The 25,765-nt window shown below is 51.1% G+C and overlaps 1 protein-coding gene across 2 annotated transcripts in view; it reads right to left on the bottom strand.

The window, feature by feature from the left end:
- Positions 1 to 20,824: 20,824 nt before the first annotated feature.
- The window catches only part of SH3RF3 (SH3 domain containing ring finger 3), a 356,455-nt gene continuing 351,514 nt past the window's right edge, over positions 20,825 to 25,765 (bottom strand). For both annotated transcript variants that reach the window (XM_059406397.1, XM_059406398.1), the window contains exon 10: positions 20,825 to 23,924. In XM_059406397.1, coding sequence (XP_059262380.1) covers positions 23,756 to 23,924 — 169 coding nt within the window. In that variant the 3' untranslated portion in view covers positions 20,825 to 23,755. The remainder of the gene's footprint in view (positions 23,925 to 25,765) is intronic.

The following is a 25,765-nucleotide window of genomic DNA, read 5'->3' as shown; positions in this document are numbered from 1 at the left end:
AATATATGGGTGGGTCCTGTCGTTTTATCCCATCTGCAACCCTGGCCACTTTATGAATGCATTTAGGCCTAAAATGGTCATTTTTTTTTTTTTACACATTTCAGCATGGATGTTTTCATGGGTAATTCCCAGAGTACCCTTGCTCTGCTTTGGGTCTTGGAGAGAGAGGTAGGGGGGCATTCAGGATGGAGCAGGGTGAGACTGGAGGGAGGGTAGAATATCTGTTTTACACACCACTTAACTGCTAAAACTTTTGTTGGTGACATGGTGTCATCAAATCTGTCCTTGCGGAACTCCTCCTGGCCTCAACCTATGCTGACCCTTGTCAGCTTCATCCTCCCCAGCTGTGCACTCTGAGGCTGATGAACTTCCCTGTGCTGTGGTCAGAATACCCCGTTGGTATATATTCTCAGGTTTTTCCAGAAGAAAGCATTCAGAGCTTGTCTATGCTGATGGGTTTTCTTGCTCTGCTCCCATGACCTCAGCCCCCACCTGGATCCCCAGCAACCCAGAGACTTCTTCTTCACCCAAACACATCACTTACTTCTCACTACCATCAGATCCTCTTCTTGCAACTCAGTTATGGCTCAGGTTTGTCTCTCATACCCTAGCCTTTCTCACTGTCCCATCTTCCCCTCCCCACCTTCCAGTCTCTGGAACTTCCTGCCCATCTTAGAGTCCTTATGTCATGTGCATTCTTTAGCTTGCTGGAATCATCCTTAAAGATGGTGATCCTTAAATCCCAGAGGGACCCAAACTGGGTCCCTCTCTTCTCATCAAGTTGACCTTTAGCCCAGATCAACAGACAGTCCACTAGTCCCCCTGGACGGGCTTTGGGGAGACCTCGGGTCTGCTCTTCCACTATCATCCTGCACCCTCCTATTTCCCCTGACCTTCTGCTCTCCTCAAGGATCCCTCAGCCAGTTATTTCCACTCAGCTCTCTATGGAGCTGGGAAGGTGGCTTCAGGACTCTGATGACATCTTGAGGTCCTTTAAAAGGAATTGACTGCAAAGCAAATTTGTTAAATTAGCAGCCTCTCAGCCACATCTGCTTATTTTCTTTAAACAAATCTTTTATTTTCAGATAATTTTAGACTTACAAAAAAGTTGCAAAATAATACAGAATTCTCATATACCTTTCACCCCATTCCTCCTACATGAATGTCTTAGATAACTACAGCACAATTGACCAAAATTAACATTGGAATGCTACTATTTGACCTCATTCAGATTTTGCCAACTGTTCCACTAATGTTTGTTTTCTTGGCCAGGACACTATTTTGCATTTGTCCAGCCTCTTTGGCCTCCTCCAATCTGTGAGAGCTCCCTAGTTTTTCTCTACTGTTTAGGACCTTGTCAGGGCACAGGTTGAGAATGGGGAAAGGTGTACGACATTTCTCTCTCTTTATCTTACTCTATATTCTCTCTCTTTTTTTCCCCACTGTGGGGAGGAAGGAAGCAAACACCATTCTGCCTCAAATATGCCACATTCTGTTTAGTATCGGACTTCCTGCACCCCTGGGTGGTTTCCCATGGATGTGGATGCACATGCCCTCATCCTTACTCTCTTTTCCCCTTCAGAATCAGCTCAGTGCTTGCATGTGGCAGCTGATCAATAAACGTTGACTGAGCTGGGTTTAGACACTTAAGAGAATTTAGTGCTTGGGAGCCTGTGCGGGCTGTGGCACATGTATGTAAGCATTTGTAGAAGTGTGTCCTCTATGAATATGCTATGAGTTATTTCTGTAAGCCAGATTAAGCCATTTAATTTTTCAATTAAAACTTTTGAGTGTCAACTCGGTGGCAAGCACTGTACTGATTAGACCCTTTCCCAAGTCCTAGAGAAACAACCAATAAATCAATGAGGCAGAGTCCCTGCCCTGGGTGGGGCAGTCTTTTGTTGGAAGCAAAGGCTCACTGATTGGGGCAAACAACAGGGCTCTGGGAACACAGAAGTAATCAAGGAGGACTTCCTGGAAGAAGTGACATCTTAATTGAGGCCAGAAGGTTGAGTGGGAATTAACCAGGAGTGAGGGGGTGATGGGGACCGAGGTGAGGGAGAGGATGCATTTGGGGAACCACAAATCAGAAATAGAGTCCCTCTGTACCAGGTCCCACATTAGACACCTTCTGCACATCTCCTTTAAGCCTTACACCCCCCAGAAAGTAGGCATTATTGTCCTCATTTAAAGATGAACTGAAAATAACTCAGAGAGGTGACTTGCCCAAGTCCACAAGGTCAACGGGGGGTCAGGGGGGAGTCTCTGAGGTCTAAACTCAAGAAAAGGAAGCCTGTGCTTTGAATTTGAGGTCTCAGAGGATGACAGATGAAGCCTTTGTGAGACGTAAAAGAAGGGATCTATAATCTGTAAAAAGACACAATAAAGCATACATTTGTACCCACTTCCCTCAGTTCCCTGGCTGCCAGGAGCTTGGATCTTTATTGGCAGTGGGAGTGCAGAAGCTGTGGTCAGTAGGCAGCTCCTCCCTGATGGACACTCATGGCCTTGTACACTGAACTTGGACCTGTGACCGGGTTGCAGACACAGGGTGAAGCAGGGGCCTGGCATGGCTTCCTTCCTGCGCACTTAGCTGCCCAGCACAGTTGTTCTAGAGATTACCACCAAGGCTTCTGATTAAACTAGGAGAGTTAGTAAAAGCAGCATCTGCTTCAGATGACAAGTGGTCAGACCAGTGGGGCCCCGGATACCTGAGCTAACGCAGAGCCATAATGCAGACAGGCAACTGTGGTGCTGGGCACATAGACGTGAGTCAGGCAGGCCCGACAGTGGACGAGGAAAAGCCTTTAGTCTTTAGAAAGGGTGCCTCATTTTTAGAGTAAGTGCAACGGTCAGTCATGTGACCTTTCTCCCTGGCGTTTTATGACTGATGGATCCTTAAGCAGGCTAACCTGAGCTATTCCAACATGTGACCCAGTAGTCACTAAAGGACTTTTCATCTTCTGACTGCCGGAAACAGACTTCTCTGAAGACCAAAACCACTGTGCTTCTTTGGGAACCTGGCACACTGTGGGGGCCACATTACCAGCCCAGCAACTGTCCCACCAGCATACACCTGCTGCTCTCTTAAAACCCGACTCTCATGCACTGCTTCCAGAAGATAATTTGGCATTGGAGGTGGTTACTTTTAGACATTTGTAGGCCTGGGCTGAGCGGCATGAGGGGAAGTGGAGAGCAGCAGCTGCAGAGGGTCAGAGACACGCCCTTATTTTCCCAAGAGCTCAGTTAGGGGGTAGATAGAGCAGACATCTGCCAGAGAACACCTAGAATTGGGGACTTCCAAATATGCACAGCTTGCTGTCCTTCCAGTGCCACTGGGGGCATAGTTTCCTGCAGGCTGTAACTACTATGGCAGGAGAAATAGGGTCAGTTGATTCCACTTTGCCTTTTCCTTAAAAGGGTGCTTCTCAGGACTCCGAGTTGGCCCCAGAGAAGCCAGAGATGGGGGTGGGAGAGCTGCAAACTCAGTACATGATTGAAGCCAGTGTGTAGGTGGAGGTAACCTACAGAGAGATTTCGCTGTCCCACTGGCGGGTCTCAGGCAAGCCCTGGGGGAACTGTCCAGGCTGGAGGATCAAGTGACCAGGAGGTGTCATTGCCAGTTTGTGAGGGCGGTAGGGATCTGCAGATCCAGCCTAGGAAGGTGGGAGGCATTGGGATGGGACAATCTTGATGGTGGTGTGAGGAGGCCACAGATGGGTCTCTCTGGTGTGGCCTGGGGGGTCTACTTCCCTCTGGGGCGGACGTGGCCCAGGGTTACTGAGGTGCTGAACTCTTCTAGGAGGTGAGTGTTCCTTTACATTCTGGTCAGAAAAGGCCTCCTGGAAGGCTCTGGGGGTGAGTGGGAACAAGAGAGGCGGGCAACATAGCACAGTTCCCAGGTCAAGTGCCAGGGCCACATTCCAGAGGAAATGTGGATGGGGGTGAGCATGACTGGCCCCACTGTGTGGCCCCTGTTATAGGTGGATGGGTCCTGTGGGACCAGAGGGGGCAGGGCCTGTTTCAGCAGGGGACCTGGTTCACAGAGCGGCACATACTGCCCCCACCTCGGGTATAAGACTGCACCGGCTCTGCCATGCACAGGTGCTCCCCTCGGGAGCTGTGCTATATGTAGATGCACACCATTCCATTGAGTTCTCTAATTCAACACTCACTCCGTGGCAGGCACCCTATGGGCATAGTAACTCTTTAGAATGACCTGTGGGGCAGAAACCTCAGCGGCCTCCCCCTTGTAGCCTCCTGATCTGGGACCACCCATGCTGCCCCAGGAGCTAAACAAAAACCATGGGCAGCTGCCTCCCAGGCCTCCTGTCTCCCTGAGCTGCTCAGGCATGTTCCTAGCAGGGCTGGCAAGCACTGATGTCGCCATCGTGGCTATGGCCTCAGGGACTGGGACGCGGGCTCCCATTCACTGGAGATTTATCCTATTTCGAGGTTTTCTATTTATACTGCACAGCTCTGCTTCTCTACTCTAATTTCTGCAGTTTCTACTGAGCCAGCGCCTGTAAGTAGCTGGGGCCCACAGCCCTGCTGGGGGAGCTGTTTTTGTCACAGCTGGTGGCCTGCAAGGGCTGCAATAGCATAGATCCCCACCCTCCAAGGACAGGGGCCTTGGAGCCCTCCTGCTTTGGGATGAGACCAAGAGACAAAAGAGCTGTTCCATGTGCACCTGCCTGGTCTCCCCAGCCTTCGGGCCTCTGTACTCCCACACAGTGCCTAGGCTCAGCAAATAACACCTCACACTCCACCCCAGCAGTAAGTGGAGGATTTGATCTACTTTAGTTGCAGTAGATACTAGAAGCAGTACCACATCTAATTTAGCAATGGTTAAAAACATCCACCATTATCTGCCCATGAGACTCCAGTTATGCTGCTGGCTTTGGGGTCCCTGGTGGGGTAGGGTCTCTAGCTGTCAGCTGGCCTGTGTCCCCAGCAGGGTTTTCACCAGGTGTCAGATGAGATGCTGGCAGAAAGAGAAAGTGTACCCTAAAAAGCAAGTTCTTTTCAACCTCCGTTTGTATGATACTGGCTAGTGTTTTCTTAGACAAGACCCCAGCTGGATGTGGTCCTGGGACGTGTGGGTGACAGGCCACCACAGTGAGGATGGTCCACACTCCTCATAGCAAGAAGTAAAATAACATTGCTAAACTGCTTGTGGTTGCCTGAAGGTTATTCACGTGAGTCCCCTTTGTAGCTAATGACGTCCTCTTTCTGAGCAGGCGTGTCTAGTGGCCATGCATATCACTTTCACACTAGGTAAAGATGCCTTTTGCTTTTAAAATTATTATTTTTAAAATTTTTTGGAGATTTTATTTATTTATTTGACAGAGAGAGAGAGAGCACAAGCAGGGGGAGTAGCAGCAGGAGAGGGAGAAGCAGGCTCCCGGTCAGCAGGGGGTGCCTGAATGGCTCAGTCAGTTGAGTGTCTGACTTTGGATTTCAGTTTGGATCATGATCTCAGGGTCCTGGGTTCAAGCCGTATGATGGGTTCTGCACTAAGTGCGGAGTCTTGGAGATTCTCTCACATTTCCTCTGTCCCTCTCCCACTCATGTGGTCTCTCTTTCTGTCTAAAATAAATAAATAAATCTTTAAAAAATTATTAAAGCTTTCTAAATCAGAGAAAAATTCATAGAAAATGGGGGAAATAAGGAAAAAGAATCAATAAGAAAATGAAAACTACAAGTGAACCTCAAGCTGAGGAGTGAGTTTTTTGATGTTTATCTTCCATTTAGTGTACTGTAAGCATGGTTTTCTCTATCTGCCTATCACAGGGTTTACCCTCACTTTATTATTAAATCTTGAACCTGACCCTATAGACAGTGGCTGGTGGCTGCCTATTACTCTTGCATATCACGGATAGTTAAACAATTCCCTGCGGTTGGACATTCAAGTTCCTTATCATTTCTTTCATTATTATGGATAATGCTTCAGCAAGTATCCTTTGACACAGTTTTTTGTGCCCATCTGTGATTACTTCTTTTGATAGATTTCCCAAAAGGCCAAAGAATATGAACACCTCAAGGCTCTGGATATGTTTTGCTCTACTCTAAAGCCACTCCTGTCATCACTCCTGATCTCTCTCTCTCCCTGTCAAATAAATAAATAAATTCTTTAAAAAAAAAAAAAAGAGGTGCAAATGTCGCATTTTGTGTCAAAAGTGTCCCTGGAGACCAGCGCGATCTCCCCAGGCACTGGAAGGGCCCTGCCGGTGCAGAGTTATGAAGGAGCCCTGGGCAGTTTCTTGTGGCAGGACGGTACTTTTAAAGGTAGGAATCGCATATGAGTCAGTGATCAAATCAAGTCTGAATAATGTATATTTACTGGAACACAAAACACTGTGAGAATACATTTTTTAAATACCAACAAAGTTCAGTGGGAGATTTTCATTCAGTGTATTTGCTTGACATACAATTCACTTACTAATGTTAATCATGAGAACACATATCAGAAATCACAGTGATAATTCTTAAAGCAGACACCTTCCCTCGCGGGGTGGACAAACTATGGGTGCCTCCTGTGTGTGTGGGTCTGAATGCACGGGGTCTGGAGGCTGCTAGGAGGGTCTGATTCTCAGCTCTGCTGATTGTGGGTTGTGAGACCTCTGAAAAGCTAGCAGGCCTCCCTGCTCCTCCACTTTCCCATCGGGAAAACAGCGCAAGAGTACTTGTGTGCAGAGAGCTAATAAAATTAAATGAGATCATTGGTAAAATGCTCGGAGCACAGTCGCTGACGCTAAGGTCATGTGTAATGCTAAAAAGGGGAGGAGTAGCTAATGCTCCCCTCCCTCTAGAGGCATACTGCTTAGCAGGAGAAATAGACTTGTATACAAATGACTCTTGCATAAGGGTTAGAAAGAGATGGATCGAAACTGGAGAAGTAACACAATTGCCCATATTTATTTTTCTATCCTGGAAGTTATTTGTTAGGCATTTCGTTTAAGGATTCTAATGAGGCCAATTAGAGAAACAAACTGTTGGGTTGAGAATGCGGGTGTAGACCAGGCGTGGTGAATTTGCCACTCAGGGGGACAGCCCACTTGGCAGGAGGGCCTCAGTGCGTCAGGCCACTCTGTTTTTAACTTCTTTGCCTCGGAAGTCATCATGAAGGCATAAAGCACAAGACTCAGTGCCAGCCTCCTTGATCCAGACTTCCTCGACTTCTCTTGTGGACATATATGTGCTTAGCCAGTGTTTGTAGACTGTGGAGCTGCAACCATGCCAACCTCCCCCCACACCCCCCACAGAGAATCTGAGACCCAACCCTTGAGTTCACCCCAGACATGGCACAGTTTGTGTGGAACATCTGAACCCCTGTTTGCGAATGCATCCCTGGGGCTGCTATATTTACGCAGTGGGTGTCACCCCGAATGCACCTTAGGTGGTCTGGGATGCTTCCACCCCAGACCTTCTAGTTTCAGGAGCTCAGGCAGGGCACAGTGTTGGGACCTTGGGAAACTTCCATGTGATTCCAGCCCATGGCCAAGGTGCAGAATTGGCGCATGAACGGACAGGTGCCAGGTCCTCAGGGCACCCTTATAGTCTACTGGGGGGCTGGGGAAGGACAAGACCCAATGCCCTGTCAATGCCTACCTCCTGCGAGCTCACTAATGGACTTCAACAAAGCAAACGGCCAGGACCTCCACACTGAGGGCACCAAACCTGCGGGTTTTGGTTTCTATTGACCTGTCTGGCCTTCCTTGCTGAGGTAGCCCTGAAGCTGCGAGGAGAAACATTCCAGCAGAGGTACCTACAAGCCCTCAGATTGACCCATTAATAATCAGTGACCCCCATTAAGCTTTTTTTTTTTTTAATATTTTATTTATCTGACAGAGAGAGAGGGCACACAGGGGGAGGAGGAGAGGAAGAGGGAAAATCAGGCTCCCCACTGAGCAAGGGGCCCGATACGGGGCTCGGTCCCAGGACGCCCGGGATCATGACCTGAGCGGAAGGCAGATGTTTAACCCACTGAGTCACCCAGGTGCCCCTCCCCCATCAAGCTTTATTGAACATAAACTGAATTCCAGGTACTGGGTGTTTCCCTGCTGAAGAGGGTGGCGGGCACAGAAACCAAAGGGACAAGGATAACTTCCGGGGCAGGGCAGGTGGGCTGCAGGGGGCACCAGCTTGCAGAGGGAGGGTGGGACCATCAGGGCTTCTGCAACTCTTTGTATATGAGGGAGGGTTACACCTTCTAGGGTAGGACAGAGTGGTTCTGGCTGGTTCTGGGCCTGGGGGGCCGGGGGTGGGGCTGGCATTCCTGGAAGGCCTTTGCTGGTGAGGTCAGCTCAGCTGCGTCTGCCACCACTCTTCCTTGAATTGTGACTGTCACGGTTCGGGCTGTGATTCATTAAGCTGAGGCCCGGCACTTGGTGAGGGAAGCGGCCCACACCACCCACAGCAACCAGGGTCCATTTTGACCAAAGAGGAGCAAGGGTGAAGTATTTTTTGCACTGAAGGAAGTCATTATGGGAAAATAACTGGCCTGTCTGTTTTGGAAAATACAACCACTGTTGAGGGGATCATCATCTGAAGGCAGGAGACAGGGACTTTGTATTAATTGTTTGGTGAGTTGCCGTTCGCTGCACCTCACACTCCTGGCCCCGTTTCGAATTTTGGGGGCTCCTGTAGGGGCCAGCTGTGATATTCACCCACGGATGGCTTTGCCTCCTTTCTGCTGCCTCAGTGTGCTGAGGCGTGAAAGCCTCATGCCTCAGCTGTCCCCGGGGTGGGCCCCGGGGCAGGGGCGGGAGCTGCAAAGCTGTAGGCAGCCATCCCCAGGAGCAGACACTGGGCATCTTCTCTCCTGAGCAGGGGCCAGGCTTTCTGAGCACACGGTGGCCATAGCCTATGAGCCTGATTATCTCTGTCTGACCAGTTTCTGTTCTGGGCCTGAATTTCTGGTTAGCCCCAGCTGGGGGTCCCGTGGAGAGGACCAGAAGGGCCTGGGAAGCCTCTCCTGTAGGAGGCACTTGGCAAAGACTGCCACTTCATCCTTAAACCTGAGAGTAGGTCTGTCATATCCACATTTTCTAGATGAAGTATCCCTGACTTGAGAGCACATTGTCAGTAAGGACTCAGCCCTGGAACTTAACTCTTTTTAATGCAGGAAACACCGGTGAAATGAGCCCTGCAGTAAGGCTGACCGTGCAGGCTGACAGCCCAGTGCAGGACAGATGCTGGGAGGCCAAGTGGGCTCAGCAGCCTGGGGCTGCTGAAGCTCCAGGGCTTCTGGCTCAGAGTCTGCCTCCCCAGATGTTGGCCTTCCTCTGCAGGGGAAGGAGGAGGCCCAGAGGACTGCTCCCACATCCCGTGGCCCCAGGGAAGACCCCTAAATCAGAACCATTCTATTCAGCTAGAGACCTTGGAGCCAAGAGTGTGGAGTATGAAAATAGGCAATTAGGCCAAAGTACACCTTGCTCTGAGTAGGAATGTCTCTGATGCTAACGGCCATGTTGGGGCTCTGGGAGTCTGGCTGATGGGACGAATAGGGCTCTTGGCAGACTCCATCCTTCTTAGGTCCCACGGTGGGGAGGTGGGCACGAGATTGGGGCTCCAGGAGAAGATGAGAAGGCTTGTACCATGCTGCTAGTTACTCCTGTCATCCAGGGAGTGGCCATGTCCACGTCGGCTCAGGGCTAGGGGCATGACAGCCCACATGGTGCGGGGAGTCAGCAATGAGCAGGGTGTGCACCCACTCCAGGCCCAGGCAGGAGGCACCAGATTTGTCCCCATGCCTGCTGCCTGCAGCAGCTCTCTTTTCTCAGCCACTGTCTCCAAAACTTCTTTAATCTACATTTAGATTGTCTGAGGCCAAGAGTATGGAGTCCCAGGTCGTGCCAAGCTCGCGTCACTGGCCGCTGCATGCTGCCAGCTTTCCATGCAGGCTGCTTCCAGAGCTTAGAGAACATCTCTTGCCTTGGGCTGCTGCCCTGAGCCAGACATCAAGGCTGCGTGCAGATCCTGGCCCAGGGACATAAGCACTCGGTCTTGGAGGCCATGGTGATTTGCCGGGTGCCTGTCAACCCTCAACTCACATTCTAGCACCAGGCAGGGCACGGCGCCCAGGAACTACCCAGGAGCAGCTGGCTCAGCATTCTGGGTGTCTCTGGGAGTTGCTGTATGTGAGAGGGAGAAGTGGAGACCAGAGAGGAAGGGAGGGGGCATGTCCCAAGATTGGAGAGGAGGAGGCCAGATGAGGAAGTACGACAGCATCTCTGTGAGCAGCCTGGCTCAGGAGGCCCGGGTCCGGGGTGGGAGGAGACATCCTTCTCCCACAGGCCCAAGGCCCCCACTGTGACTTCACATAATACAGTAACACTGCAGGGACTTCCAGATGCCAATCGGTCCTATGGTGACAGGAAGGGGAAAGCATGGGGAAGAAAATGCCAGTCCAGCTGCAACCTGCACAAGCCCACTGTGGGACACTGGTGTTTGTCCACTCCAATTGGGAGCACAGATTCTGGGCCTGGACCTGAAGAACATTCCACGCCAAAGGCCTGTGGGTAGAGGGAACTGTACATGGTGGGGAAGGGTCCACCTTCAGGAACAGCCCCCCTGACCTGTACCTTCCTCCCAGTGGCCTGGCTGGCCCAGATACAGGCTGGCCTCCAGACACCACCAGGCATCCTGAACACAAGCTCATCAGTTTCCTGAGCGGTGGCCTTTCACTGAAGCAGTCAGAGCTGTTTGCAAGTCTTAATTCCCTTGAACTGGGGGTGGTATGGATGAATGGGCGGCTATGGGTGGTGGACACCCCTGGAGCAGCCTCTTCCCAACAGCTCCGGTCTGTGCATGGCTCTCTGAGTCCAAGGCAGATGCTCGCATTTACCAGCTCAGAGCCGCATGGAGGTTCTGCATCCAGAACCAAGCTATGAATCATAGTAAGATTCTAGGAACAGCCAGCCCAACACATGGGAATTCCCAAGGAGTTACATAAGCTCGGAATCTGGCCTGAGGAGTCTGAGACAGTTTAAGTTTCAAACCAATCTCAGAACCCTAAGAGCATTTGATGGAGGAGACAGAAACTGGGCTTGTTGCCTTCCTGAGGGACGTGGGGCCATGTCCATTTGAAGGCACCTTCTCGCTCCAGGTGGAGCTGAGAACCCTGACAGGGGCCAGTGACTCCCTGGAGACCAGCCCTGAGGCTGCGAGGGCCTCAGATGGGTTACCCGCATCCAGGCATCCCACAGGCCCCTGGGGTGGTGAGGGAGTGACTGCAAGTTGGGCTGTGTGTGAGGGCTTTGTCTGCTAGTGATGCTTCCTTGCCCACACCTCTGGCCACAGCCTTTGCTGCTCTGGGTTGGCCCTAAGCAGGGGAAGGGCACAGACTACAAGCTCCTTGGTTGCCCGGCCTCTCCTCTTCCCATGTGGTCCTTTTCCTCCTAATCTTCATCCAGTACAGGATTGCTGGAAGGACACAGGCTGTATGTGTGTTAGAGGGCAGGTAGGCTTTGTGCTGGAATGGGGCAATGCTAGACGGGCTTTCTTTTGGGCAGTAACTCTGGGGAACAGGAGTGGAAGACATGGATAGCCAGGAAGAAGGGATGTGTCAGAATTGTCCCCCAGAAAGGGGATTCCACAAGTCATCTGTCCAAGTGTCCCCTTCCATCCCCAGCTTTCTGAACCTTAAGTGCCCTGGAGGTTCCCTCACTGGGGTGACAGGAAAGCTTCTGGACACAAAGCCAAGGGGAGGCACAGCCAAGTGACAGTCACCAAAGCTGGTTGCCATAGCAATGGCTGCAGTAAGTGGTAGGCCTGGAAGAGGCAAGGTGGGAACCAGAGGGCTATTTAGCTTTCAGGGAGCGGGCAGTCATCCTGGGTGGCTCAGGGAAAGAGGTAGGAGTGAGACAGGGGCATTGTCAGTGGGTGAGATCTCAAGGACACCCACAGGTAGAGGGCTGCAGAGAGATGCGCGCGCCCAAAGCTGGCAAGTCAGAGACCGAGGGCCTGAAGCCTCCATGCACGCCCAGCTCACTCACCATTTCCTACAGGGCTGGCTCCTCACCTTCTCTCCATCGGCCTCTGCGCACTGACGGGCAGCCCAGCACACCGCTCCTGCCTCACAGGAGCCCCTGCAGTCAAGTTTCTTGAAAAGCCCCCGGCGTGGAGAGAAAGAGATGCACAGCAGAGGGTGAGGAGAACAGGGAGGGGACTGCAACAGACTGGGAGAGAGACTGCACAGGGAAGATATGAAAAATCTGTAGCAACCAGGCACCGAAGAGAACAAATATGCTGTGTACACTTGGTAGGACCACACAGGGGCACCCCCCAGGGCGGCGGCAGATGGATGGAGCGGGGGCTGTGCATTAGAAGGGGGAAGTTGCAGCAGAAGGTGGAGAGTGACCGCACTTTAGGAGGAGGAGGAAGGATGTATGGAAGGAAGCCCCTGGAGCCTGCCTGGACCCTACTAGTTGAGACTGGGAGGGTTGATCCCCTCAAGATGTGCAAGGTTCCTAGGCCGTTGTGAGGGGATGTGACGAAGGATGACAACCAGCAGTCATCCAGCAGTGAGGCTCAGGAGAGCGAGAGGCACAGCTGTGAGAGCCTCTTAGTCTCAGGAGGCCCTCAGACAGCAAGAGTGCGTGAGGCCATCAGGCACACAACAGGGAGAGAGGAGCTATGGGAGTTTAAGTTTCAAACCAATTTTAAGTTTCAAACCAATTGAAACTTAAGTTTAAGTTTCAAACCAATTTCAAACCAGGCAGAGAGTGTCACAGCCAGAGCCAAAGGGAAACAGAGCTTCCAGAACAAGGGGGTTGGGCACATCACAGAGCCAAACGAGGCAGAGCAGGCTAAATGAAGTCAGGGCAACTGCCCCTAGAATTGGTTTGTATGTTGAGACTCATGTCACCCATTTTATTGTCACATGAGTGAGGCTTTCCAGAGGGGTGGGGTGGACATGGGCTCCCACCTGGCTGGGAGGCAGGCATGCCCAGGGGCAGGTCCTGGCCCGTGGAGCCCTCCTCACTGCTTCTGAGGGGCCTGGTGACAGTCAGGTCAGAGTGGCCATGGACACTGGTTCATGAATCAGCTTCAGACTGAGGCCGTATTGCCTGGAATAGGTCTACTCTTTCTCTGCCCTTTGTAGCTGAGGACCCAGACTCTGTCCTAAGCCCTCCCTTGGCAGCCAGGGCCCCGGGCAGCCTTGGGCAGCCTCCTACCTGGTGATCTGTGGCACTAGTGGCCACAAATACCTTTGGGTGGAAAGCCAAGACCTAAGGGGATGAATATCGAGCCTCTGCTCTTCTCTTCCGTGTCACCCTCAGCTGGGCCGACTGACTTGGGTTGTGGTCCTGCTTTCTAGACACGTAGAAAAGATGTGTCTTTCTAGACACCACAGACAGGCAAATGGACAGCCAGCGTCTGTCTGGGCTTACTGGGTGGGAGGAGTCTGAGGGCTGTGTCCTCCTAGGAGGAGTCCTCAGGCGGGCAGCTGGATCCCAGTGCCCCCTCAGGGCATCCTCTGGGGTGATGGGTAGAGGTATGAAGGAGGAGCCAACATGGGTCCTTGAGGCCCTTTGATGGAAGAAACCAGGTCAGCTTCTTAGAGCAGAGTAGAAGGCCCACCTGAGCAGATAGCTGCTCCCCTCTGGAGCCCCATGCTGTGTGCTCTCCCAGAGGGTGATGGGCTGAGTGTCTGTGTCAGGAAGCAGTGCCATGAACAGGGCATCCTTCTAGCACCTGTGAATCTCTCTGGTCACTCCTTCTCTGCAGGGCAGGGAGGCAGGCATCCAGGTACAGTGTTGGTATCAATTAGGATGTCTGGTGCATTGGACAGAAATGAATGGAACAAAGAAGACCCCTGGCCCCAGCTTCACCCAGAGTCACGAAAGTCAGTGGGGACAGATCTGGGGATAGAACCTGGCCCCTGACCCCCAGGCTTCCCTGCTTTCCGTTCTGCATCCCCTCCTCCCTCCCATTCAGGACCTCTACCTCCACACGGGTGCCATAGCCTTGTCTCAGTCCTGAGCCCCGGCAGAGTGGCGGTTGGCTGAAACTAGTCAAGGTATGGAGAGCCGTGTCTCTCAGCCCGGTAGTGAGGACACAACTGCCAGGCCACCAAGTACCAGCCTGGGCCCTGAGCCGAGGCACTCCTGCAGCGGGAGGAGTTTTCATTCTTTTTCACTGAAAGAGATAGTTGTCACCCAAGTGGGAGTGACTCTGGGCCATCGGGAGCTCTGTCATCCGAGGCCACAGAGGGACAGCCAAGAACCACTGTGGCTGATGGGACCTCATTCTCCAGCTCTGCCTTAGGTTTTGGGGAGCAAAGAGACACATGGGAGGACCCCCCCCCCCCGCTACCGCTTGTGTGCTGTTATAGAATGTGGGAGGTCAGATGGGGAGGCTGCCAATGGCCCTGGGTCTGGAATGTGGTCTTTGGAGCCAGACTGCCTGGGTTTGAACCCTGGCAGCACCACTTCGCTTTGGCCTCCATGGAGTTGTTTAGTTGCTCTCTCCCTCGGTTTTCCCATATGTGAAATGGTCATGGTAATAGTTCCTGCTGCATGTGAGGACAAAAATGAGCAAGTGTGTATACAGCACTCCGTGTGGGTCAGCAGACTGAACACTTGTCCTTTGTATGCACTCACCATCCTCACTGCCAGGGATGCAGCTGAATTCTGGGATCCAGGTGTCCACACCTCCTACATCAAACCATTCTCCACCTTTGTCCCCTCTGCTTCCCGGGTCATGACTATCTCCCTCTGTCTTGCATTTCATTCCCCCAGAGGGAAACTTCTTGTTTTGGTGGCTTGATCAGTAAGGAGCCCCCACTGTTGTTGCTGGAAGGGCCCAGCTCCTGGTCAGAAAGGCTGGGGTCCAGATGGCAAGGAGTGTCACCTGGCATACAGCAGTCTGGCCGCCACGGAGGCTTTAGCTGATTTTCTCAGGAGGGACTGTGGGCAGTCCAAGCGTCTGTCCTGGCCGGGAAGAGAAATGAAGCCTCGGATCCCCATCAGCATCACCGGTGTCAGCCAAAACGTGACCCAGAGGAACAACAGGCGAGAGGCAGAGGCTGAGGGATGGAGTCTGGCCTCTCCTTTCAGCAAATGTGCCCACCATCTCATGAGCAGGGTCCTGAGGGGAGATGGTAGCTGGGATGATTGTTTTCCTGTGTCGTCTCGGCTGGGAGAAGGGAGAAAGAGCTGATAAAACAATATTTCTGGGTGTGTCTGTGATGGTGTTTCTGGAAGAGATTAGTATTTGAATCCGTAGATGAGTAAAGAAGTTCTGCCCGCATGAATGTGGGAGGGTGCCATCCAATCTGTGGAGACGGAATAGAACAAAAAGGCAAAGGAAGGGTGAAAGCCTTCTTGAGCTGAACATTCATCGTCTCTTGCCCTCAGACACTGGGGCTCCTGGTTCTCGGGCCTTCAGACTCAGATTGAATTACACCACAGGCTTTCCCAGGGCTCCAGCTTGCCGACAGCAGATTGTGGGACTTCCCAGCCTCCACCATTGTGTGAGCCAGTTCCTGTAATAAAGCTCCATAGAATGTCTATATGTACCGGGCTGGCTTTGATTCTCTGAAGAACCCTGACTGACACATAGGCCCAGAGTTGGGAGGGTTCCCAGGCATCCTCCCTTCCCTCCCCCAACCTCCCCCAACCTCCCAAATCCCAACCCTCCCCCAAACCCCACCAAAACCTCCTCTGGTTTTCTTAACAGTCTTATAAAGATATAACTGCAAATTAGAGAAGCGTTACCAAAGAGCAGTCTTCCTCAGGGACATGTGGACAACTTCCTCCTTGGCCTTCACCATGACTTAGCTTATTGGAGAGGACCTTCCAGTCTGCCCATTTCTTTCCACGTCCTTGCCACCACCCTACGCCAGGACATCACCACATCTTTTCTGGAAATTTGTGGCAGCTTCCTCATTGGCTTCCCTATATTCATACGATCCGTTCTCTACCTTGCCCAAGCAGTTTAAAGCACAGATATGGTTCTGTCCCACTCCTTAGACTCCTCAAAGGCACACTCTTGCCCTTGGCCTAGAAGGCTCACCCCTGCTTGCCTGTCCCTTCTCATCTCAGTTCCTCCTTCTCCCCGCTCTCCTCTCCTCTGCCCTGGCCTGTCCTCTGTTCTCCCTTCCCCTCCAGCTTGGCCCAGCTCTCTCCTGCCCTCTGGGTACTTGCCTATGCACGTCCTCCCCCAGAACAACCTTCCCAATCTCTAAAAACAAGCTTCCATGCTGCTTCCCCAGCAACAGATGAGACTCTCTTTGTGATCCTTCTGTACTTTGTACTCTAATAATCACTTGCCTAGTAGCTATTAATCTATGCATTTCACTTTTGAACTCTTCACTGCAACATGGTCTCCATGAGCATAGGCTGAGTCCTGTCCCCCACATTTATATGTGACTGTACTTGGAGACAGGTCCTTAAAGAGGGGATTAATTAAAAGGAGGTGGTGAGGGTGGGTCACCCTCCAGTATGACTGTGTCCTCATGAGATAAGAAATCTGGACTCATACACACACAGAGGAAGGCCAGTGAAGGCACAGGAAGAGAGTGACCATTGGAAGCCAAGGAGAGAGGCCTCGGAAGAAAGCACTCTGCTGACACCTCAGACTTTCAGCCCCAAAACAGTGAGGAAATAAGTGTCTGTTGTTTATGACCCCTCTGTCATCCTCTGTCACAGCAGCTCTAGCAAGATGGCACGGGCATCATGGATTTGCTCACCTCTGTTTCCATAGCACCAAACACAGTATGTTCCGACCCATCCACCAGGGCCCCACCAGGCCGAAGCTCTGGGGGTGCTTGGCCTCTTGAGAGGGATTGTGTTGCCTCCATTCTTCTCTGTGATGCTGGTGTCTGGCATAAGGAGTCTTAGGAAACAGCTGTAGCATAAATGAGCACACATGGGAGGGATGGGGAGAAGGTGCACAGACGCAGAGCAAATGTCCTAAAACGACCGTGATAAAAATGGGCCACATGCTCCGATTTCTCTGGCGGAAACGTGCTTACCCTGTTCTGGGCAGGAGGGAACTTCTCTGCTATCTTGGCACTGCCCATTCTTGCCAAGAATCTCCAGGCAGGAAGCAGCTTGAATCTCGTCCTTGAGTAGGCTGTATCCCTCTGCCATGTGCTACCAATGCCTGTTCTCCTCAGGCACAGGGCTCTTTGTGTTTCTAGTTACTCATTCAACACCGGTCTTCCTCTCCAGACTGCAAACTCCATCTTTCCTCACCCTGTCTGTAGGGGCAGCCTGGCACCTGTGAGTGTCTCCTCACCATGCATGTTCCAGGGAATGAGGGAGGGAGACTGGAGCCAAAGTGCACCGATGGGTTCATTTCCTCCATGCTGCTTCCTTTCTGCCTCCTGGCTTTCAGCTAGTTCTATTTTTTAGGACATTAAAGAACGTGACTTCCACCAAACTGAGAATTTTACTCCATATTTATGTCCAAGTCTGTCAATCTTTCCTATGGGATTTGATATTTATTCCTCACCTTCAGAAATATGGTGCAGTCTCTCTGATGGTCCACTTTCTCAGACTTTGCTAGGTTGTTTCTAGAGGCAGTGTCCTGGAGTAGGGTATAGCCCTGTGGGGTGGGCATCTGCTGGTTTTAGCTGGTCTGTCAAAATCTCCTTCAGTTTTGCTCCCAGGATTGTGTGTGTTGGGGGGTCCTCTTGCTTTCCTCTTTGATCCGTGTGGTTTGGCTGGATGTCAGCTCAGGGACAGCCTTTATCTCAGGTCCCATCAGTTAGCAAATTCCTGCCCTCTCTTCACAATGGCCGAGTGAAGGAGATAGGCACGGGCCCAGTCTGAACTGGTAAGGTCAAGCCTAAGATTTTGTCTGGGACCACTGAGAAAGAGACACTTTCTTTCTGTGGGGATGGTGAGGTATTAGTCATCTCAAACTTGTTGGTGATGTGGGGACCACAGCCTGCCTGAGAGAAGGGAAACAGCATGGAGGACAGCAAACCCAAGAGATACCTGAGAAGGGCATATGAGTACCTGGATCCAGCTGTGCCTGAAGTAAGATGTACCTCAACCAGCTTCTTCTTCTTCTTCTTCTGTTTTTTTTTTTTTTTTTTTTTTAAGATTTTATTTATTTGGGAGAGAGAGCCTGAGAGGAGGGTGGTGTCAGACGGAGAAGCAGACTCCCCACTGAGCAGGTAGCCTGATGTGTAATGCGATCCTGGGACTCCAGGATCATGACACGAGCTGAAGGCAGTCACTTAACAGACTGAACCACCCAGGTGCCCCTAAACTAGCTTCTTAATGAATATTCAACTGGCATTTTGGGCATTCTACACATTGTAGGTGTTTACCATTGCAAGATGTTTACCATCCCCAGTTCTCACCAGCAAAATGGAGGACGTTTCGCGAGTCATTATAACAACCAGACCCCATCTTTTTCACATATTCCACATGGTTGCCCTTGGCTTTTCAGTTACTTGAGTCAAGAATTTCCCCCTTTTTATTTATTCCACTTGGTTTTATGACATTATCAAATAATGACTAATGACAATCTGTTTACACTTTTGAGTCTCAGGGTTTAATCTTTAGCATGTCCATTGATCTTGGTAGAGCCTATCAGAGGCACAGCACGAGTTCTGAGAGGAGCCAACGGCCAGCACAGGCACCTGTCAACATGGACCAATGAAAAGTTGTCCAGTTCTAGTCCTGGGACAGACCTCAGCATACTGGGACCAGCCTTGAATATTGGGTGACAACAGCTCAGCCTAAATCAGGACACCTGCAGGTCACAAGTCCGAGATGCACTCCCTTGTGGGCAGCCAAGTGTAGCCCCCTTTGGGAGATTAAGAGAGACACTTGGAAGGGTAATACCAAGTGAAAATGAGATGAGAACTCCAACATGTTCAAATCAATAAGGATTCGTAGAAGATCCACAAAGATGGTGACTGGGTCTGTGAGACCAGGCTAGTGGTGGGAACTGGCTTAGTGTGGGAGGGATTCAGGCCTCAGCATTTTCTCTGAGCAGCACAGGCTTTAGGAGGGGGTGCTGTGTCCTCCACATGTCTAAGTGAGAGAAGAAACATTTATCTCAACATTGGAAGGGACCTAGAGCTGCTCTAGTCCTTCTTCCCTCTAGTATGGGCCCAGGGTGTGTTCCCTCAGGCACAGCTCAGAGCAACTGCTAAAAGCCACCAGTGGCTCCCCTGCCTATGGGACTGAGCCTAGACTCCTCTTAGCATTCAATCCTGTTTCAACCACAGCTTGCCCATGCACTAGTGTGTGGTCTTACATCAGGCCTTGCGTTGCCTCTGATTCTCCATCTATAAATAGCACGATAGCAGTGCCCACCTCCGAAGGTGGTTCCAGCTGATAGCAGAGAGAGTGTTGCCTGCTACAAACATCATTTCAGGGTTTCTGCCACATTCAGTAAAGAGCTGGAAGTTGGACATCAGAAGTCCTGGCTCTGCCACTCATTGAATTCAGAGCCAATGGTGTAGTTTCTTAGAGTCTTGATTTCTTCATCTATTAAAGGGGAGTAAGGACCCCATCTCAAGGAGATGCTGTAAGGATGAGGCAAGATGATGTTTGTAAATTAAGTATAAGGCAAAGTTCATGGATCGTGTGTCAGTCCCTCCATTTGGAAAAGCCCCAGGCCCTGGCCTCCCCACCCTCAAAAAAGCACAGTTTCAGGACAGAATCCCAGGGAGGCATCTGAGGGGCTCTACAGTCAGGGTACCTCTGCCCCACAGACTTGTCATTGTCCAGCCGGGCACCCTTTCCTGACATATTGTGGTGGGTACTGCCTATATGTCCTCTGTCCCCCTCTTCTCATGCTGTCATTCTTGACATTTCATTTCTGTGGAGGGTTTAGGGTCCAGCTTCTGGTGCTTCAATAGGCTTGAGTCTAGGTCATAGTGTTCTGTGAGCAATGTGACCTGAGACAATTCATTTCACCTCTTCTAACCTTCGTTGCTCATCTAGCAAATGAGGATGAGTAAATTTCACCGAGGGCAGGAGGACTAAGTGAGCATATAATATACTTCCTTATTATAGTGCTGGGCCCTCACTATACTCCCCACCCACAACCTGTGCTCATATACATTCCTTTAATTTTTGTAGAAGGAAAATGTCTCCTTGCTAAGCTTCCTTCCAGCTCAAGGATATATGTGATACTCAAAGAATATGGTGGGGGGGTGTCTTGGTTACAAAGGCAGTGAGATCTTATCTCAAGAAATACCCCAACGTATTTCAAGCTGGGGCAACGCTCTGCCAGGCATTGTCTATCTGGCTGATGTGGGGACAGTCCCACTTTTCTGGAGGTTGGTGGTCTCCTGAAGGCCCTCGTGTTGGTGGATTCCAGGCACTCTTCTCCTTGTGCTTCAGAAAACGGCTCCCCACAGCTTGAGCACTGTGAGAGCAAGACACACAAGGGCAGGGTGATGAGTGTGCTGGTCTGGGAGGTCAATTCCAGGCACTTCTGGAATTGATGGACTTGAGTACTGACACAAAACCCTTTCCCACAAGGAAGGAAGGAAAGTCATCGGGAAACAGTCGCTCTACTTTCTAGGCAAACCAGCCACTGGAGGAGAGCTAGTGGTCCTGCACACTCACCAGCTCAATCCTTACTGCCCAGCCAGTGGCTCTCTGGCATGTGCTGGATATGGCAGTCTTGAAATTCCCAGTATCCTTAATGGCCAACCACCCTGTGCTCCCCACATGGAAGCATTCTGCGGTGGTGGATGGGTGAGTCAACATGCTGGCCTGCAGGGATGCTGTGTGGCACCGGCCCCCTCATGCTCCTACCCACTTGGACATTTTTGCTTGGGCTCACTCAGCCTCTGCCCCCAACCTCACTACTCACATCATCCAGACACAAGGCCTCTCCATGTTCATTTTTATTTAAAGACTCAGAAACACAGGCATCATAGTTTGTCATCACTGTCAATTCTTCCAAAATCACACGCTGACATTTGTGTGTAACAAAAACATTAGTGTGTGTGTGTGTGTGTGTGTGAACTGTGCAAAGTACAAAGAACATCCCAGCCAGGCAGCTGAGCTTGTTTGGAGTGCCAGAGCCTGGCATTCACACGGTGAGGCTGCCAGGGAATTGCCTGCTCACTGTCTCCCCACTCCACTTCTGAGGCTCTTTGGTGGACCAGATGTCCCTGTCACTTCAGTGTCTGCTGACCTTGGTAGTGGCTATGAGCTCTACTGCATTGCTCAAAGCAAGTCACTTTGGCTGCCAAATGCCACTGATAACCAAGATGTCTAAGTTGCTGGGCCAGGGTAGAATGTGAGCATTCAAACAAGGTGTTGGTTTCATCTTAGTAGCCAAAATGAGTTGGTTATTTAGAACAAGTTGGCCTAATTCTTCTTTTTCTCTTGTCTGTGGGCTAAATGGTCATGAAGGCTGATGGATTTGGCTTAAATGTGTTTGAAAACAGCCCAGAGCGTGATGGCTGGCCTATGGCATTGCTTCCTTCCCGAGGTCATGCCAATGCCTGCCCCAACTCTGCCTCAAGAGAGGTCAGCTGATGCCTTGCAAAGGCACTGGCCACCAGCCCCAGCTCTCTGCTCCTGCCTCGCCCACAGTCACTAGGCTGTTCAGCGATTCCTACCTACCACGAGCATCGTGTGGGCGGTGGCTGGGAGAGGAAAGAAGGTCCAAGTTAGTCTGTTCTGTTGCTTGGTAACTGCCTTCATTTAAAAAAAAAAAAAAATTCCTTATTATCTGGGGATTTGTTAGTTCTGGTCTCCCTGGGGGCACACGTGTCTCAGCACATTCATCTATGCACAGTTTTGGTGATGGCGTGATTTTAAACACGTATGTGATTTTTGTGCATTTCAGGCAACTAATTTGGCATCAATGGCAAATGGATACCTTCTGGTTGTCATTAACTCATGTATAGGGCTCCCTGGGTTTAAGCAGGATTTTGTCTTTCTTTGATTCAGAACAATTTCTCAAGTCTATTAAATCTATGACCATCTGGAGAGAGGGGAAGAGCCTTTGTTGAGGCATGATCCCACCCTCGTGGTGACCACCGGGTGGTAACAAATAGCCAAGTCACAGCCCCAAATAGGAACTCTGAAAATAAGTGCTTCATATTTCAAAGGTATCACATCATATAAGGGAATGTGTTTCTGGATTTTGTTGCATCTTTGAAAATCAGGCGATGCTATGTTACCAAAGGCTAATTTAGTCTGCCTAATTTAAACCTGAGTGGGTTTTGAAAAAATAGAGAGAAGGGGCTTATCAATTGTGACTTTGAGCTGATAGGAATGTATTCTTAAGATCTGACTCTCTAGAGAATGAGATGGCCTGATGACAGGGCTTCTCCCGTCTGTGTCTGTGGGAGGTCTGGGCTGCTGGGCTCAGGAAGAGGCCTTGATGGACCCCATCCAGGGCAAGGTCCTAGGATCAAAGGTGCCCCTTCTCTCTCTCCTCCTGGCTCCCTTGGATTCTGTCAGTCTGCAGCAATGCCTCAAATCCCTTTCTCCTCATTGTATTTCCAGTCTCTAGACTAACATTTGTACTGCCTGATAGGGAAATACTTATTTAAAAAAAAAAAAAAGACAGAACTGTCACAAGGTGGTAAATCTGAACTGTGGTTAAAAACTGCTTCAGTACCAAGAAATCATATCTTGATAATGCTAATTGTAGTCCTTTTCCCTACAGCAATAAAAGGAAAATTCTGCCTTCCTAGACTGGGGTTGACCTTCATGTTCTTTTTACTGCCACACACAAGGCAATTATAATGACCCTTCCTTGAAATGGTTCCAATTCTTGAATAATAATTATCACTGTCTAGACATAGCAATGAGGCTTTGGTAAGGGTTTAAGGAAATTGACTTTTTCCAAACTCCCTCCAACCACTTAAATGGATTCCTTCTTCTCCGTGGAGCAGTAGCCAATACTGATGTTGAGTACGTGGGCTTTTCAGAGTTTTCCAAAATTCATATGGTATGTATCAAAATTCTGCCCACTTGATATCAGCTCAGACATTTTTTTTTTTCTCTCAAGCTCAACCAAGTCATTACTGGTTTACAAAAAGGCAGCACCAGATGTATGAAAAATAGGCAATGTATGACCTATTAGAAATATAGAAAGTTTGACAGCTTTACTTTAAAAAGATGTTGTAAGAAAGAAGCAATGCAAAGGGACAGTGGCCGCAAAATGAAATGTGTGGCTTATAATATGGGTAGGAAACAAAGCCAAGTGCGATCTCACGCCTCCTGCATGAGCTGCGTGTGGGGTTGCCTGGGGGACTCTGGCGACCCAGCCACACCCCTGGGTCGGAAACACCCCTGCTGAGTGGCCAGATGGCAGGTGACTGAGGTATATAGAGAGGTGATGGAGCAATCTGGACCCCACGCAAGCAGCCCGGGGCAGCCCTCAGACCTTCTGCTGCCGCCCCGGACCCCGTGCCTGCCATCCAAGCCCTGCAGCCCTTCCGCAGCGCCCAGGCTCTCGGGGGCAACAAACAAGAAGGCTGCAGCTTAGCAGTCCCTTGCAGAGCCGATCAACCCGCATCAGCATCTTCTCTTTTCAAAGATAGTTCTTTAGAGTTTACACAGAGGGAAGCATTTTGTGGAAGAACAACCCCAAGGTGCACTCCTGGTGGGTGGCTGTAAGCGAAGGCACGACCTCCACATCCCCCAGCTCCCATCCCCGTCCAGGGTGGCCTCGCAGGAGCCTCAAAAGGGACCTGGGGCCCTCGGTGGCCCTGACTGCTTCTCTTTGCCCCCTGGGGATCCCGGGGAGCCTTTGTGACTGGGGAGTGGGGCGTGGGGCGTGGGGCGTGGGGAGCGTGTCCTCAGAAACTCTCCACAAAGCTGCCCGGGAAGAGGCCCGTGCGGCCGTTCCTCTGCAGGGTCCCCTTGTACCAGCCGTCTTCTCGCTTCTTGTGCACAAAGACTATGTCGCCTTCCTTCAGCTCAATCTCTGCCTCGCTCTGGGGAGGATATGAGACCACCACGCGGTACCTGGGGGGAAACAAGACACCACATTGGGTGAGACTGACCTTAGGCTGGAGGACGACCCCCAGGGCCTGCTCTTCACTCCACCTTTCCTTTTCCATCCGGTGTAAATTATTATAACTTAGGGCTACTTCCCCCACTTTAAAAAATCTCTACTTTGATTTTAATTTTTATACAACCTTTTCATTTTTTTATTAAAATTAAAAATATTCCCTATGTTGTCCTTTTGGACCCCGATCTATGCTTCCTGCCTGAAATGCTGTCCCTCCCTCCAGCCCATCTGGGACGGTGGCCTCCTTGAGGGGAGCTGCAGCTGGAGGAGGGCAGCCTCTGCTGCCGGTGGGAGCTGGGCAGACCTGCAGCTCTGCAGCCGCCACCCAGCAAATAGCCCCTCATCCCAGCCCAGAATGTACACTGCAGCTCCTGCTGCCTGCCACTGGCCACAGGAAAGGAATGTCAGCCAGACTAGGGGCCCAGGTGCAGAATGACCGATGGCCTCCAGGGATTGGGTCACCCACAAATAGGAAATGAGCTGGGGAGGAGCCACGGACTGGAGGGTTGGTGATGCTGGGCCTCAAAGACCCAGGGCTTGAGCTGGTCTAGAGGGGCCACCCCTGGGAGGCACTATCTTGCTGCTCTTTCCTTCTTGGCAATGCCTGGGCTGTGATCCTGGCTCACTGGCTGAAGAGACAAGGAGGGGATGTTCCTTCACTCTCAGTCATCCTGGGCTATGAAGACCTGTCCTCTGGGTCCAGCCTCCCCCATTAGCCACAGCCACACATATGGCCCCGGAAGGAGGTCATCCAGGTGTCCCCACAGCTGGCTGTCCTGAGGTCAGTTAAGGGGCTCTCTATGCGGAATCTCTGACCTGTATATTTTGGCTTGGGAGAAATCAGAACATTATAAAACAAAAGAATTTCTTAAAGAGTGGCCGTGGACTTCATGACCCCGGGTCAGATTTTCCTGGCTCTGTCCTGGGCCTACTGATGAATCTCTGTGGAATGGGTCTAGGAGTGTGGCTTTTCAACATGTTCTAGGGGTCAATATTTGCTTGCTGCTGTCTGAGAGTCAAGGTCAAAGTGCTGAGCGAGTCTTCATTTTTCAGCCACCTGTGCAGAGGGCCTGGGCGCTGGCCCATCGGGGTTAGGATAGGAAAGCCATGGTTTGGGGCAGCTGGGGTTGGTGCTCTGGAGACGGCGGGGACAATGCATAGGCAGAGAAGACCCAGGCCCCTCTCTGGAAGCTTCCAGCCCCAGCTTGTTCCAGGCTTTGAAAGTAGGGGGCAGAGAGCATGGTGGCTCCCAAGGCCAACTTGGCAGGTAAGCAGGGGGCTCCTGCTACTGAGGGAGCAAGTCCGGCCAGGCAACCTAAGTGCTTCAGAACGTCTGTAGGTGTGGGAGGGTCAGGCCCATTCTTACTGCTGTTCCTTGGCTTCAGATGCTGGCTTTGGGATTATAAAGGAGGAGAGAAAGGACTGTATGCCTCTCGCCCTCGTCCCCGCCCAGAATCTCTACAAACGGCAGCCTGCAGCCACTCCCCAAAGGACAGATGGCCTCTGTGTCTGTGAAATCCATGAGATCGCCCAGTGCCGCGCAGGCTGCTTGATTCCCACACTTCCTGCCCCCAGGCTGTGTGCACGACCGCAAAGACCAGTGCTGACCTTCCCTGTGGCTCTCTGCCACCCTCCACCTCTTTGTCAAACACCTGCCTCCTTCTCTTCCCTGAGGAAGAAAAGGCAAAGAGTGAGATGATTTCTCAGACTTCAAGACAAGTTTTGGCTTTAGCCTCCACTGCCAGATGTGAAGCAACAAGCAACTCTGAAAATGTAATTTGCTAGAAAAAAAGTA

The sequence above is a fragment of the Mustela nigripes genome, chromosome 7 (assembly GCF_022355385.1).
Source record: "Mustela nigripes isolate SB6536 chromosome 7, MUSNIG.SB6536, whole genome shotgun sequence".
Taxonomy (NCBI): Eukaryota; Metazoa; Chordata; class Mammalia; order Carnivora; family Mustelidae; genus Mustela; species Mustela nigripes.
Note: the sequence above shows the minus strand (reverse complement) of the source record. Positions and strands in the feature narration are given on the sequence as shown.